The sequence below is a fragment of the Teleopsis dalmanni genome, chromosome X (assembly GCF_002237135.1).
Source record: "Teleopsis dalmanni isolate 2A chromosome X, ASM223713v2, whole genome shotgun sequence".
Taxonomy (NCBI): domain Eukaryota; kingdom Metazoa; phylum Arthropoda; class Insecta; order Diptera; family Diopsidae; genus Teleopsis; species Teleopsis dalmanni.
Genome location: NC_051848.1, coordinates 19,191,795 through 19,209,616, shown reverse-complemented (window position 1 = coordinate 19,209,616; position 17,822 = coordinate 19,191,795). Strand labels below are relative to the sequence as shown.

Below are 17,822 nucleotides of genomic sequence, written 5' to 3'. Positions count from 1 at the left end.
CAAAAGCGATTGGCGAATAATCGCATCCAAAAAAAATGCTATGTGTGATATGGTATTTATTTTGGGAACGTAATAGATCCACACACTTTCTTGAAAATAATGATGGTGTGTAACATACCGTCATTTATGATTATTTAATTTTGATTGCTTTGAAACGGATGATATGAATGTGGAAAATATGTGCTTTTAACGGGACGGTATATCAAATTCATGTAATTTATTACCACTGTTTTGTGCGTTTCCAGAAATGATCACGTTTATGTGGACAATCCTTATACTCTCGAGCTATTGTGGCATGTGGTGAAAAGTCATCGAGAGTAATAAGTGCCGTGGAAGATATTTGAATGTAGGCAAAGTCAAAGCGATTTAAAAAATAAAAATTTGATAAAAATCTCTATTACAAGCGTGTTTTAGTTTTAGTTTTGTAGTTTTAGAAACTACAAAATGGTCAACCTTGTTTTACAAGATGAAGACTATAAAAAGTCTATATAAGAAGAATATAATATAAATATAATATTATATTATATTATAAAAAATATATTTAAATCTTGTATTGCAAACTTATTGTTGATGACGTAGATATAGTTTTAGTAATATTAATTTATGTTAGATCGTGACCCTGCGGATGACTCCCAAGGAGAGTCGAAATATAGAGTATAATAAAAAAAAATTAAACGTTGAATTATTTAACAAAAAGGGACCTATAGCTCGATTAAGAAATTTATATAAAACTCAATATTCGATTAATTGATATTTCGATGAGCCTAAATTCTTTGCAATTGAAACCATTGAACTAGTGATTTCTTAAAATCAAATGAACAAATATAAATAACGGACCTATTCTGTGCACTTGACAGATTTGACAGATTTAATAAAATTTTTGATTTTTATAAAGCAGAAAGCTTTTTGGTATTCTGGACACATCTTGGCAAATATCAAAGCTCAAGTACCTAGTGCTTCTCACCACACTATGGTGTAAAGTGTTTTGTATAGAAAACTGTTCGTAATTGTTCGTAACTGTTCGTAACTGTTCGTAACTGTTCGTAAAAAATGCTTGTAAAGAGCACATATTTTAAGTTGCCAAAAGGATTTTTCATGCATTCAAATAACAATAAAAAATATGCTTGTAAAGAGCGTATATTTTAGTTAAGAATATTTGTCATGCATGCAAAAAATAAAAAATGCTTAAAAAGACCATATTTTTAAAGTTGTCAACAGCATTTGTAGTATTTTATTTATGTCACAGAATACCAAAACCTTTACAGCAGTCAATTTTGACAAGTGTCAATGTTTGACGAGTTTATAAAGTGCACAGAATAGGTCCGTAAATATAAATAAATATATTTCTGTTTATTTATATTTATTTTAGTTTTTTGTTACCCTTCATATTATTATATTAGTTATAAAAGCAACCTGAAAAAATTGTGCTTTTATCTATTTCATATAAACTTTTTAAAACAAAAATTCTAATTACAATTCTCATTTAATTTAATCGAAATTGCTTATATGTTGAAATGCGAAATTTTCAACTAGTGTATTAACCAGATTTTAATATAACAGTTTGTTAATTGCGCTACTTTTCATAGGTATAATAATTCGCAATGATTTCGGATGTAGTAGAAAATTTTTTATTGTTTAATTTATGTTGTATTCGACAGACAACGATAAATAAGCGGTCAAAGTTTAAAAATTGATGTCCACAATCTTTCTTGAAGGTTATATGAAAATAAAATATTAGAAAATACGATAATAACAATAGAAAATACAATAGAAATAATACAATAATAATAATATGTTCTTAAGTTTTAAATGAGCGCTGACGTACATAGCCATATGTGTTAACCAGAGAAATTTTTTTTGGTTTAAAGTTTGCTACGAGTAGCTCGTTGAATAGACCTATAATGAAACTAGATCTTGGATCCTCATTAACAGTATCCGTTTGAATACTTCAAGGCTTACTGATCACTAGTGTATGGGAACTTACTTAGAGAAACTGCGCGTTTCTTTTAGAAACTCATTGTAGAAGTTATGAAATATACGAGAGACAGAGAAGGAACCAAGCATTCAGAGGTGCTAAAAGTCAGAGGATGTGACTAATTATAAGTTCTAGAAGAAACAAGTTTTTAAAGAAAAAATACTGTGATAGTTTGTTAGACTGCCCATCAGTAAAAACGAACGACATATTAAACTTTGGTAATACCATGTGTTAAGTTATTGTAAACTAAAACAGTTTGCAAAGCTTTCAAGATTTTAACCTAGTTTATTTATTATATTGATAGTAGCAGTTTTTAATATATATATTATTTCATTCGCTCCAAAGCAACCAAAAAAACCTCCACTCTACGCGTCGTATTTCGCCATACTCCTCTTTAAACGTCAAACGCTCGATTTGCTATTTTTGCACACTCATGGTTGCATTTTCGTATTTTAATTTTTCGTGTTTTTACAGTCGGCCTCCTGACATCTCAAAGCGACCCCGCTTTGTCCGTCGATTCGGCAACGTTATCATTGTCGTCATCATCGTCGTTATCAGCCTCGCTGCTACTGTCATCGTAAGGCAACTGACACCATCGCTTGATCTTATCGAACGAATACACCGAGGTGTACTGCCGCTGTGTTCGTTTGGAGTTGGGTAAATCGTTGACTACATATCGGTCTTTATCGAGTACTTTAGTAATAATGAAGGGCCCTTTATAACGCGGCTCTAGTTTCCTCGACTCACCCGTGCTATACGGCTCGTTTTGGACTAATACTAGATCACCCTCTTGAAATTTCGTTGGCTGTAAGTACCGCTTGTCGTATCGGCTTTTAGCTTTAGCTCGCTCATCAGTAATTCGTTCTGCAATCGTTCTGCGTAAATCCGTTAATTGATCAGTAGTCAGAGTGTCGTCGTTATGTAGAGTTAGAATTAATGCGTTCTGAAGTATATCACGAGGTTGATAACCATACAGCAACTCGTACGGTGTGCATTTCGTTGTCGCATTCTCCATCGTATTTAGGCACCATTGCAATCTTACCATATTTTCGTCCCGTCGTTTGTCAACCGTATTTGTTGGTAACAGCATGGATAATATTGTTCGATTAGTCCGTTCGGCATGAGCATTTGCTCGTGGAGTTCTTACTGCATTTTTAATATGTCGAATATGGTTCCGAGTACAAAACCTCTCGAAATCTTTCGCTGTGAACGCAGTCCCTCGATCAGTAATTATTTTCGTTGGCATTCCACAGTAACTTATAACTTCATTTAATGCGCTGAGTACGTGCTTTGTCGCGGTACTTTTAACTGGCTTTAGTACGGTAAATTTCGTAAAAGCATCTACTATAACGAGTAGATATTCATTTCGTTTCACACTTTTAGGAAATGGTCCTAAGTGATCCATATGTATGGTCTTGAATGGTACAGGTTCTATTTTATCGAAATGGTAAATTCCTTCCCTTTTCCCCCCTGGCTGTTTATTATACGCACATTCAACACAAGATTTAATATAATTCTTTGTGAAGTTTCGCATTCGTGGAAACCATAGATGGGTTTTAATTCGTTTTATCGTCTTTTCAACGCTCATGTGTCCTGCGCTATCATGACAGTCCCGAAGAACTCGATGTCTTAACCGTTTCGGCACGACCCATAAAAGCTTATCATCAACCATACGATACAGCCGACCGTTATGTATTTTATAACCATCGCTTTCAAGTCCATTTTCGCGTTGCACGTCCGCCACGATTTTCTGAAGGTTTACGTCTTGTAATTGCATCGCAAACAACCAGTCGTATTCGTTTAATCCAACCTTGAACGTACGCATGTCCGCTGTGTCACCTTCATAAACATTTAGTAACGGATTTCGACTTAGTGCGTCCACGTGTTCCATTCGTTTCGCACTTTTATGTTCTATATTTATATCAAAATCTTGTATACGTAACCACCACCTGGCTATTCTTGGAATTAGCTCGCGTTTTTGCATCGTTGTTTTTAATGCACTGCAGTCTGTCACCACCGTGATCGGTTTACCGTATACGTAATAACGCAATCTCTCCAGAGTTTCGACAACGGCTAATGTTTCCAGCTCGTAGCTGTGGAACTTTTGTTCATCTACCGTTGTAGATCTGCTGTAGTACACAACCGGTTTCCATTCGCCCATCTCATTTTGTAACAGCACGCCTGCTAACCCAATTGAGCTTGCGTCAGTATGTACTTGATGCTCAGCATCCGATCGATAAGCAGTCATAACTGGCTTCCTCGTTAATGTCGATTTCAGTTCATTGAATGACCCCTCTTGCTCGTTACCCCACTCAAAATTTACGCCTTTATGCAAAAGCTGTCGCAATGGTTTACTCACGATCGCATAACCTGGAACAAATTTCCTAAAGTAACCGCTTAAACCCAAAAATTGTCGTACTTCCGTTTGGTTTCGGGGCCTTGCGAAGTTTTCGACTGCTAAAGTTTTTGCTGTACCAGGGCTAATGCCGTCTGAAGTTAATTTATGACCCAGAAACTCGATCTCTCGATTTAGGAATATGCATTTTTTTATATTTAGTATCAATTTCGCCTCACGTAATGCATTGAATACTCGTTGTAATTTACTAAACATTTCGTCTGCCGTATTTCCGCCTACGCCAATGTCGTCCATAAAATCCACCATATCGCCAGGATGAGTCATTTCTTTGACCTTGGCCATCGTACGCAGGAATACCGCCGGAGCATTCTTGAGTCCGAAAGGCATACGTTTGAATTCATACAACCCGTCTGTCGTTATAAATGCAGTATATTTTCTGCTTTCTTCCGCTATTGGTATTTGATAATACCCTGAGTTAAGATCAAGGGTTGTGAAATAAGTATATTGTTTCGCTTCTTGCAGCCGTTCTTCGATACTTGGGGTGGGAAATATTTCTTTGATCGTGTTGTTGTTGATACGCCGATAATCAACGCATAAGCGATCTTCGCCATTCTTTTTCTTGACTAAAACAATAGGGCTGGCATACGTAGATTCTGACTTCTGGATGATACCGTTTTCCAAAAGGTCATTTACCATTGTTGCCACCACCGACCGTTTTGGTGCTGGTACCCGATACGGCTTTTGTACGATTGGTTGATCGGTTGTTAATGTAATTTTCATTTTCGTTAAACCCGTTTTGCCTATTTCGCTCAAGCTTGTGGCGAATACGTCTCTATTACTATTAATGAGATTGCACAAGTCTCGTCGAATTGCATCGTTATCGCTTCCACAATTGATTTCGTTCGTTGATATAGGGTCCCGCGTAGTTATTCTTACTCTTAAGTGTCTTGGCGTTTTCTCTAAGGTAAACGTATCGCGCTGAATTTGTACACAACATCATGGCCTAGCAATATATCGGTTGTCAACATTTTATCGTCTACTACATAAAAATATATTAGTTGGCGTACACTGTCGACGGCAAGTTGGGCCCTAACCCCTTCAGTTAGTCGTACCTTTCCACCGCCGAACACCGAAATGTTCATGGAACATAACTGAATTTGACCATTAATATTTCTCGATACTGTTTTCCGTATAAGACTGCACTGGCTACCTGTATCAAGTAGTGCTGTACATTGTCTACCATTTATGTATACTTCTCTGATCGATTCGTTGGTGCGTTCAATTCGACGCACACTTGACTCCCCACAGTGCGTACTCTGACCTTTTGGGTGAACTCTTCCGCAATTGTTACACCGTTGTCTACGTTGTGGCTTTGAACATTCGCGCGAAAAATGTCCCGCTTCACCGCAATTGAAGCAAGCTCTAACCTTCGGTTCCGTTCTAAACTGTTTCTGTCCGGAGTTTTCATTTGCGTCTCCACTTACGCTCGAATTTATTATCGGATTTGACGATGAATTTGCCAAAGCTATTTTGTTCGTTCCATGTTGCATATTGCGTAAAAAGTCCTCAACACCTTCGCGAAAATCTTTTAAATTATTAAACCGTAGCGGTGCGATCGCCGCTTGCAATTTAGTGTCGTTTAGTCCATTGCGAGTATATTTTATAATGGCACTATCACTTATCTTGTATCGTCGGCCAAGTGCCGCAATTCGAAAACAATAGTCAATGATGCCTTCATTAACATTACGTACCGCTTGACTCAATTCAAAAATAATGTCAGCTTCGTCACATTTTACATCAAATTCTGCACGCAACTTATTCGAAAAACTGCTCCACTCGCTATCAAATTCTTGTAGTGAATCCAGCCACAACCGCGCTACTCCTTTTAACTTTTCATAAACGGCTAGCAATAGTTGTTTTTCATTCCATTGGAATGCATTAAGAGATCTTTCGACGCGATTGATAAATTGTCCAACCGTAAGACCATTTTTATCTGTTGGATCGAACACGGGTATCGTTTCGCTGATATCTTTTACCGACCCATGTTGTGGTAAATCGTTAACCACTGTAGATGTAATTTCCGTCTTCTGATTTTCATTTTTTTCGCTCACGTTTTCCGTAGGTTTACTTCGTGTCACGTTTTCTATGCCCATTACAAGTTGTTGAATCATTCGTTCCATATTATCTAATCGTGAATTGATCACATCTACCGGCTCGCGGATTTCGTCTGCTTTCAGGTGGTCTGTCAGACGCAATACTAACTGCGCTTTGTTGCCCGTCGTATCTAAACCTTCTTCCTCCAACGCCTCCTTCAGCTCGCTTAAACGCATATCCTTCAACTTCACCATTCTCATTTTATTACCGCCGTTAATTTATAAACAACAAATTTCGTTCCCGTTTCGTTTTGTTTTTCTTTATACCTTAACTTCGCTTTCGCGCATGTTAATGTGTTGAAGCGCTAGCGCTCCCAAGGACACACTCACACGTTTCGGCTAGGCGCTGTTTATCCCACTTCTGATTTTTGTTAAGTTATTGTAAACTAAAACAGTTTGCAAAGCTTTTAAGATTTTAACCTTGTTTATTTATTATATTGATAGTAGCAGTTTTTAATATATATATTATTTCATTCGCTCCAAAGCAACCAAAAAAACCTCCACTCTACGCGTCGTATTTCGCCATACTCCTCTTTAAACGTCAAACGCTCGATTTGCTATTTTTGCACACTCATGGTTGCATTTTCGTATTTTAATTTTTCGTGTTTTTACACATGAGATAGGTTAAGCTTTTATTTCATTAGGTTTCTTGCAACGAATTTAGTCGTAAAATGGCGGATAATCGTTAATTATTGTAAGTAGAAGAATATTTGTTAATTTGCCATTGCAGCCACGGTTGCCACTTGAAAATTTTTTCCTGTACCAAAATTGGTTTAAAAAGGCACCATTTCTGTAAAAAAAGGTCCAAAATTTTTTTAGACCTCTTTATTTTTTCGTTCTGTGTTTTTCATAGTGTTATAAATGAACAAAATATAAAATAGTGCAAGTTGATTTATAAAAAAAATTATTTGGAAATATCCACAATAAAGTTGGGTCGTCAAAAATGTACCATTTTTTAAACATGAGTACCAAAAACGAAAAAACGAAAAAAAAAGTACCAATTTTGGTACTAAAGTACCATAAGTGGCAACCGTGATTGCAGCTAATCAACCATTTATATATTGTTGTAGGTAGAGAAACAATTGCCTTCTTTATAATTATAGTAACTTTAGACATTCTGATCCTAACAGCAAGCTGACGGTTTAAACTTATGGTTTTTGCAGATATATGTTTGCAGTATTTTAAGCAGTAGTATTAACGGTCTCGTCTGGTTGCCATCTCCAGGTAGTTGGCAGATGCGGGCATTGACTATTTTGAGGAAAATTTTGGTGCAGATGGAACTTTATTTTTTTCGGTATCAAATTTAAATTAGCACAAGTATATGTTTCAGATATACATAATAAATATATAAAGAGTGTTGATTAATTAGAATAACTCAAAACCTCATTGACGAGGCATTATTCACCTAATCGCATCAGTTATATTTAACAATTGATTACCGAATATTTTCTGCAATAAGCTCTTATAACAATAATAATTATAACTTGCATATTATAGGGCTAACTTGATTATTAGATTTAATTCAAATACAAACATAGATACAAGTATTGATATAGATTCGAAAGAAAGATTTTGGTAATAATCGCCATTCTTACGGCTGGCGATTACAATTTAGTTAATAATTTCGTTATAAGATGAAAACAACGAATAAGTAATTAATTATGCTCATTAGTTGAACCGACCAAATACGATATAGTGAATTATACCACCTACGCCTTCTATTAGAAGACTGTTTTAAGTGGCTGGATTTATTTGTATTTACCCGATATGGGAGTTGAACTACCTTACTATTTCGCTTTGTATATTGCAGTCTACAAATGAAAATACGCAACAATTAATTTCCATAAATGAGTCTGAAATACAATTTTGTAACACACTCTATGAAATAATAATTTTATTATATATTTGTACACATAGATAAATGTATATACACATATCTGTGTATATAAAATATAATAAAATATTCTGGAGAAAGCGAAAAGTAGCTCCACATTAAAATGAGAAATAGTATTGGAAGTATTCCCAAAATAATAAGGAAGTAAAGGTATAAGGAGATGAGCTTTGCGATTCCATTATATATGTACTGAGTAACAAAACTTCACAAAAAAAATAGAAAAAAGTATCTCTTATATCTCATAGTTCTTGCATTTAAATTCGCATTTCTTTGTCAAAAAGTATCGCACTCAAATACTCAGAGAACATGTTCTCTACTACAGAAAAAGTGATTTTTTCCCTTCATTATCGCTAAGATTGAACTTCAAGAAACAAATGATACATATTCTACAAGTATCTATATCTTTTGTAGGAAGTGGCTTAATGCATAGCAAGAAATTGTTCCGAGTACCAAGTATATATCCACGTTACTTGTAGCTGTTTATAGTTAGATGAGTAGGTTGTGTTGACGGACCGAAACCACGTACATACCTGGTAGGTTCGTAGCGATATCAGAATACAGTACTTAAAGGCACTTGCGAATTTTAGAAGAAAGTTTAGTCCAACGTCAGAGATATAATTCACTCCGTTTAAACTGACACCTTCAAAGAATTTTGTTAAAATTTACTAGAGAACCAAACAGAAACTGAAAGTTGCAATCATTTAATTTATAGACATATGTTCCAACCACGCAATGTAAATGTCTGGTTGGATGGTAAATGTCCATAGATTAAAAATAAATAAACGGAGGACTGTATCTTGTAATCAAAAAAGAACTTATTCGTTCTTTTTTTGAATTCCAGCGCTTATCCAATCGGTAAATTTTTTTTATTTTCACGCTGGCAGCACTATTATACACATTCTGTCAAAGTTTAACGCATATCGTACGATTAGTGTTTGTTTGGCGTCTATACAAAGAAGTCGAAAAATTTTCGTGTGGCGAAAAAAAAGCGTCGTTGTGATGTAACCAAAGAGATGATTTCCAACATAGATAGTGACCCCACATTCATCGAACGCATCATTACGGGTGGTGAGACATGGGTCTATGAATTTGATATGCCCACCAAACAACAATCGACCGAATGGTGCTTCGAAGGTGGGCTGAAACCGAAAAGAGAACGCCAAAGTCGGTCCAAAACCAAGGTTATGTTAACTGTTTTCTTCGATATTCGTGGTGTGGTGCACTATGAATTCCTTCGGACGGTCAAATGGTCAAACGGTCAATAAGGAGTATTATTTGACCGTTATGCGTCGTTTGCGTGAGGTCATTCGCAAAGAGAGGCCAGATTTATGGAAGGAAAACTCATGGATTTTACACCACGATAACGCACCGGCTCACACAGCGTTGATTGTGTCGCAGTTGTTGTTCAAAAACTCTACCAATATCATCAACCAAGCACCATACTCTCCAGATAAGGCCCCGTGTGACCTTTTCCTCTTCCCCCGCCCCCGACTCAAATTGCAATTGCGAGGACCATAGACGCGTTTTGAGACCATAAAGGCCATAAAAGAGAATTCGCTGCGTGAACTAAAGGTCATATCTTCGGCGGCCTATAAAATTTGTATGGAAAATTGGATCAAGCGTTGGCGTGCATGTATTGCCGCAGGAGGAAAGCACCTTGAATAATAAATAAAGAACATTATTAAAAATTAAAATTGTGCGTGTTTTTTAACTTCTCGTTCTTTTTTGATCAAATGGTATATATCGTATTGAAATTATTTATTTTTATGTTTCGCGAGAAAAAATTTTTTTTAGACGCCGTGTAATAAAACAAACGGGATCCTCATAACCATAATTATCCAATTTTTTTGACTGATTCGAACGAAATATGTTTACATCTTCAAAATTTTTTTCCATTCCGTTTGTTGAAGTATGTCCATTGTTATTTCTTCTTTGAGCTGTTAAATCTATGAGACTGTAAGATATCTCTAATATATACACATATTGAGTCACATCTATCGATAATCAAATACTTTTGTGCATACTTGAGTTTATTTTCAATTTATATATTTAATGAATTTATTTACATTCATTTAGTCATTTCAAAAAAAAAAAAACAAGAATTTTAGACACGTTTTGAAATTGCAACGAAATGACTGGCATTAAAGACGTTGTGAATTACTGGAATTTACTCGCTTAATCACTCCAGTAGTTTTCGGAAACATTTGTTTACCACATAAATCACAGTTAAAAAACAAATATATTCAACATTGACAAAAAATATTCATATCAACTAAGGGACATGCCATAAATTTTAATAGAGATTTTGTCGATTCTTTTCGTATACGTGCAAAACTTGAAATGAATCGGAAATCAAAAAACGCAAAAATTTTATAGATTTCTGATCTATGGTATACTTATTGCTTTAAACATCATAGTTTTTGGAAAACATACATACTTAAAATTTTTAATGTAGAAATTAGTTTATTAAAAGTTAGTCGACTTTTAATAAAAAAGTCTTTTTCTACTTTCCTTAAAAGTAGAAAAAATAGAATTAAAACTAACGAATAGAATAGAATAGAAGGACTGCAACTATGAAACGAATAAAAAGCACACAGTACTAGAAACTAAGAAACCACCAACGATTTTTTAATATCAGCACAGAATTTTGGCCAGTATTTTTCTGCTAGGCTAGTCAAGGGATAGTCACAAAATATATGACTAGACTTCTGATCTGACTTCAAGTAGAACCGACATTCTATCTTGTATAGATTAAAAGGATAACTTTTTGATTTTTTTTTTGATATCTTCTATAAATACGGATATGAAGAAGAAGACGTAGAGGTAGACCGTGTCTCCGGTGGAGTAATCAAATTGAGGGAGCACTAACAGGACTTGATGTACGAGACTAGAGAAGCCGCGCACGCCACAGAAACGCCTGGGTAGACATGCTGTGTCAGGCCGAAACTCGGTAACGGTTTGTTATAGTCAAATAAGTAAGTAAGTAAGATATAAACATTTAAGGTTTTTGTCAATTCTACTACTAGGTTTTTGCAATTGTAAACGAATGCACGTGAACGGAACCGAATTTCTCGGTACGGTACTAGGTTTCAGATCCTTTAAAAATTTGATTTTTTTCATTTTTCAGTCTTCGGTTCAGTTTCAGTTAAAAACCTTGCTGTTTAATATGCTTTCGTTTAATTTTTGCCATCAGGTTTCGAATGGGATTTGATGGGACGCGAATGTTATAAATCGACACTATTTCATTATATTTTTAAACCTATGTTGCTGTTGGTGCCCTTATTCCACTATTCGTTTGCGTCTACCGTTTTTGATTTTTAAATACATTTTAATAAAATGTGGTATGTAATAAGACATACGTATTGTAATGAATCAATGTATGGTCTGTTACTCACCGAAAAATATTAACATAAATACCACATATGATTAAATATGTCATCATAGCAATTACTTTATACCAATATGCGCAACAAATTGCATTGGTTGCGAGCGTAATAATAGCCCTTAAGTCAATCATTATGTAAATTTATTTATGATCATATATCTTCCAAGATATTCCCCTTTGCAAAGAGCACATTATTTACGAAAAGCGATTGGAATGAATCAACTGAAGTCCGCCCAATTGTTCCGGCTACATACCGATTTGCGCCATTTTCAATAATTTCATATGTATTTTAATATAATTAACAAATCATTTATTTAATTATATTAGTATGCAAAAAATCTAATTTAATGTTTACATTAAGATTGCCTCCTCTTAATTTTGTTTAAATGAAAATGAATTGTTAAAATATGCGAACAATTTGTTGGGTCGAACGGCGAAAATCTAAACAAAACTCGTGATTTTTGCATTAATCATTCTTTAAACAAAAAATTAATGAACAATAATAATTTGAGTGTGAAAAAGCATGCAACAATTGCTACTAACGAACATTTTAATAAACAATATAAATAATTAATAAAATAAATTAAACACAATTAAGCAATAATGCAAGTCAAAATGTTTCACTTTAGAATTTTTCGCTTATTTTCGATTAAGAAAAATTCCAAGTGAAAATCGTCACGTACTTGGCATGAAACGCTGTTAATTCACCGTGCGAACTTTCACAATTTTGGTCTATGGATGAACTCAGAGAGCAGACTTTTAAACTAGTTGCATACTGTATCTTAAGTATTAAAAAATCTCTATATAGAAACAAACTCTGTATACCCACATTATTGACACAAATCTATTGGCAAGAGTTATTCTTTGCTGATCTTGGATGATTACGTATTTGTTGATACGTTGCTTGCTTCTTAAAATTTCTGAAACTCTTTCTTTTCACCAAACTTTTCATTTGTGAAATGCGTCCTATAAAGCTTATAATGAACTATATCTTATAACTACATAACATACATATGTATATAATCTGACAAATTTTGTTTCTATGAGTATACAGTCAACTTCCATAACTCGAATTTCTCCATAACTCTAATAAAAACATTGTTCCGTGCCAACAGGAATATGGGAAAATGCATTCTATAAGTCGAATTCCTGTTATAAGTATGAATTCATTTCGGTATTTGGGGAAGTCTCTTTTTCCAAAACAAGTGTTTAATTTTTTCTTTCTTATGTTGCTTCTTGTTTTTTGTGTAAATGCATAGAATTGATATTTTTTCCGCCGAGTATGACCTCTAAATTGCAACCGCTTTAAAGTGTAACTATCGTAAATCACAACAGAATCGTGAAGGAAGACCTAAAGCGTATAGAAGCAAACAAAAAGCAGGATATGACACTTATGGATTCCATAAATCATGTATCAGAAGCTTGAGATATTGATGTAAGTAGTGAAACGATAGCGCACTGCCGGAAAAAAGCTGAAAAGGGCCAATTTTCGACATTGGACGAACAGGACGACATTCCTTTAGTTTTCTTGAATATCATTGATGAAGACCATGAATTGATTCAAAAATAAAGTAAAAATAAGGCAGATAAAATAACTTCTAATGCTACTCCTAACGATTATATTAAGCTTCACAATGAAATGTGTACATCAAGCTTTCCTACAAATGACGATATTATTGAACACTATAGCTCTGAAATAGTGGATCCGATTCTTAGCGCAACGGAAAGTGATGATGAAGGTTCGGTGGATACAATTGTTCATCAGCCTTCCAAGAATAAATTAGAAGACTCATTCAAAATTCTGAATTTATATTTGGAAACGAATGATACTACAACTGATGATCACTATAAGGTTTTGAATAAATTGTGATTGGAATTTTCAGTAAAAGAAAATAAGAAAAAAAATTGAAATCTGAAACCCTAATTTCTGAATATTTCAATTTACTATAACTTCAGTGTTATATTTGATTTCAAATAAATAAATAAGCTTATGGAGACGTCTCCATAAGTCGAAGCTTTTCTTTGCAAAATGGTACTTCGAGTTATGGAAGTTTGACTGTAGTTGCAATAAAAGTATTTAGAAATGGTTAAATAAAGTGGAATACTCCTGGTAACCAACCTAAGAACATATATTACTACTTTAACAAAATTATATATTAAAAAGCAAATATTATTATAAAGCTTGTTTAAATATATACATATAATATCTATTGACCTTTACACGATTCCGATTACCACATCACTCATGATCCAATTTTATATGCAATACAATTTCACAAAAATTACATTGGGAAAATCCCTGTTTTTCTTGACACATACAGTCTCTATTCAAAGAAAAAAAATCTATAAATAAATTTCTTACACATAGAGAAATCGGAAGTGATCGCAAGTCGTGTTGTAAGAGATCTCAAAGTAAAGCTTAAAATTATCAAAAAAAATTCTTATAATTACTCACATCAGCAATTGTTCTTTTTCTCGAAATCTGGAGTAAGAAAAAGAAAATTATAAATGTATATACATAAATAAATAATTATAAAATCATTAAAATTTTAATATTACATTTTCTTCAAAATTTATTAAAAATTATTTAAATATATTCCAGTATATACCCATAATATTTATATCATAGATATACTTCAATTAGATTTTACACATTGACCCCTTACTCCCTTGACGCATTGAAATAAATTAGAGTTTAATCTACATAGGCATATACCATACACACAATGTAGTCTTTTCATATATCCAAATCATCTACTAGCGGCGCAAGAAAACCATATAAAAATCACTTTTACTTTTTAATAATTTAAAAGAATCACTCAGCATATTAACGTCATTTTATGAGTCAAAATAAAGAAAAACAACAACAAAAGTATTTGTTGTAATTTCGTACGCTATTGTCGGTGTTTTCATTAAGACGAAATGATGCCTATCCAGGTCAACAACATTTTTATTAATTAGTTTCATAATCTAAATAGATCTAAAAAGAATAGATGTTGACATCTATGGATTTTGTAAAATACAGAATGTTGCATCTACTCATTGACCCCGCTTGTGTTCTGTGCTTATAAGGAATTGAGCCGAATACATTATTATGACTTCATTGTTCTCTAGAAGTCGAAAAATGTCTAGAAACATTACTAAAGGATATTGTGATACATATATTATATATTGTAATAAACATATATATTTAGAGGATAGATATATTATAAATAAATATATAAAAAATACATATTTTAAAATTTTAATAAAGACAGTATAATATACCAATGCATTTACGTTTGCGTCTTATTAAAAATGAAGTTAGAAATAATTGTTTTATTTTCATATATTTTAATAAATTAATTAATTAATTATTAATTTTTGTTATAATATTTATATATTTTAATTTAAAAATAAAAAAAAAATTTCACACAAACAAAATCTTAGCTGATAATCGAAGGATGTGATCAATAGCAGACCTTTCATTTGGTCTTTAGAAAGACCGAAAAGAGCATTCCGTCTGGCAAAAGACAGTTGCCAGAATACGAAAGATCTTTCGCACGATCTTTCGCTTGAGTATGCTGAGCTGAAAGATCGTTGCCAGAATTGCACTGTTAATCTGTCCAGATTAAATAAAAAGACTTTGTTTAGGAATATTACAATAGAACTCAACAGCTGCAGTATACAACCAGCATTGTACCTCTAATAATAATAATTATAATATAAAACAGTTCAAATCCATGACATATTACATCACAATATTCTCTAAGGGTTCTATTAAGCTTTCGATTTGCCATTTTGATTTACAATGAATCTTTGATTTTTTGTTTAAACTTATTTTGCAATATAACTCTATATACTCCTGTTTTTATTTAATGATTTTAATATATTACCATATTTTTACCTAACTATATTTGGAAAAAAAAAAACCTAAAGAATCGATATTGATTTAATTCAGATGATATTAAATTTATATACTAATCGCTAATAAAATATTTTGCATGTTTTTTAGGTTAGTGTAACCTAAATTATAATTACCTAAATTAAAATATAATTTTAATTTATAATAAGAAATTGTAAATATCTTAAGCCTTTTTATGTTAATAAAAAAAACGTAATCAATATTTATGTTTGATATATTAATTATTAATGGATAATATATTAAAAAAATATAATAAGTAAACCAATCTACTAACAAACACTTTTAAGCCATTAAAATCTTTTTATTCAGTTCACTAATATAATATATTGTGAAAATAGTATGTAGGTTTGCAAAACTGTTTATATGGTAGTGCAATAAAAGGTATATTTAATATCTTATAAAATTTATGTATTCTATTACAACTCGATGAGATAAATCAATCTAACTATGTGCATATGTGAGTTTTAATGTTAGAATATTCCTGAGGCAATGTATCGTAAGAGGCAATTAAACTCCATTGGAAGTCACATCGTCCTATTTTGAAATACAATTAGTAGTAACTGAGTAAATCTAATGCTAGTCTAGTAGTGCAGAATCGGAATGCCCACAATATTTTGTTGCCTTAGACATTTGGGTTGGTTTTGCATGTATCACCGTGCTAGGTGTGGTTGATACCTAAAGTCCTTTGTGAAATCTTTCAATATAGAGTTTCATTTTATTGTTAACAAAACAGGAAACAGTGGTAAGTCATGTCCATATATATGACTTTTAAAATTATTAGGCTCAGTTAGCTCTAAGCACACATGCTCCCTATACCGACCATAGCATATCAATGACATGAATTCCGAACTTAGGCGGATTTACATGAATGAAAGACCTGCAGAATTCATTCGTAGTAAATGTCAGCTGTCTGCCTACTACTCGCAATGCTGCTTCTTGATCGGGTGTCGATGACGACATCTTTAAATGTAAATTTTAATTGTTAAATCATAAGCATTAATTCCCCTTAATGCAGAGATGTCCATAAAAAAATAAAAAATATATGGAAGCAAAACAGAGAACAAAAAACTAAACTATTTTTAATAATATTAATAAATGATTTGTTGCTTTTGTAGAATATGAATATAATATAATTATTATGTTAACAATCGTTCTTGTTGGTAGTGTTGTTGTTGTTGTTGTTGTTGTTGTTGTTACTGGTATAGGAGCGAATCTATTATAAACGTGTTAGTTAGCTTTAGCAATACAAAAACAACACAAACAATAAATACTCTTACCTTCTCGCACTGCGCAAGCAAGAACAAAATAGCGAATAGCAGCTGAAAATGATGGAAACGATATTCGCTGGCTGTGAGGCTGTGAGGGCGCGCTTGAATAGAACCATTCAGTTTGTTGATGTAAATGCGCGGGTTCGTATGGAACTTTCAAAACGGTTAAAAGAATTTTAAAAAAAAATTTGTGTTGTTAAATAACAAATATTGAAATAAGTATAAGTGTAGAACCATCACATTAATTGAGTATTTAAATAAAGTTTCAAGTGTTTTTTTTTTCAAATTATTTTTGTTTAAAAAAAATAATCAAATAAAAGTTTAATAAGCATGACGACTTGGTACGAAAGCTATGTACCTCATTGGGTACATCGTTGGTGGAGTCCAAGACGTCCTGTAAATCCTTATCGCAGCATACAGCCAGCTGCAACAAGTAATTATGTATTATAACGAAATAATCATATTCATACTCAAATAAAAATATGTGTCAAATTTAATCGTAAAAACTTTTTCATAAGTCACTATTTTATAATTACCCTTTTTACCCTTTCACCCTTTCACCCTTCTACGTGAAAATAGTCATATTAGGTAAAAATAATTTTATTAAACGCAGCTACGAACCGATGGAAGCTTTTAATTGTCTAATTAACAATATTATTATATTTAGGATTTCAAAGTGATTCCATTTTCTTTACTTTTCTTTACTTTTACAGTAAAAATGTCGATATTAATATTAATTTTTTTTGTGAAACTGTGCAGAAACTTCACTATTTTACATACAAGCCTTAAAAACAGTATCATCAATTTAATTTTAAACCAATATAAAAATACCAATAGCAATAAAATACCAATAAAAAATACGCTTACTCTAAGCTTCAAATTTGGCA

General features: G+C 32.9%; 1 protein-coding gene across 2 annotated transcripts in view; it reads left to right on the top strand.

The window, feature by feature from the left end:
• The window catches only part of LOC119687554 (annulin), a 32,116-nt gene that overhangs the window by 3,537 nt on the left and 10,757 nt on the right, over nt 1–17,822 (top strand). The window contains exon 1 of one of the 2 annotated variants that reach the window (XM_038101901.1): nt 17,094–17,368. The exons of the other annotated variant lie outside the window; for it this stretch is intronic. Coding sequence (XP_037957829.1) covers nt 17,266–17,368 — 103 coding nt within the window. The 5' untranslated portion in view covers nt 17,094–17,265. Of the gene's footprint in view, nt 1–17,093; nt 17,369–17,822 lie in introns of those variants that run through there. 2 annotated transcript variants of the gene reach the window in all.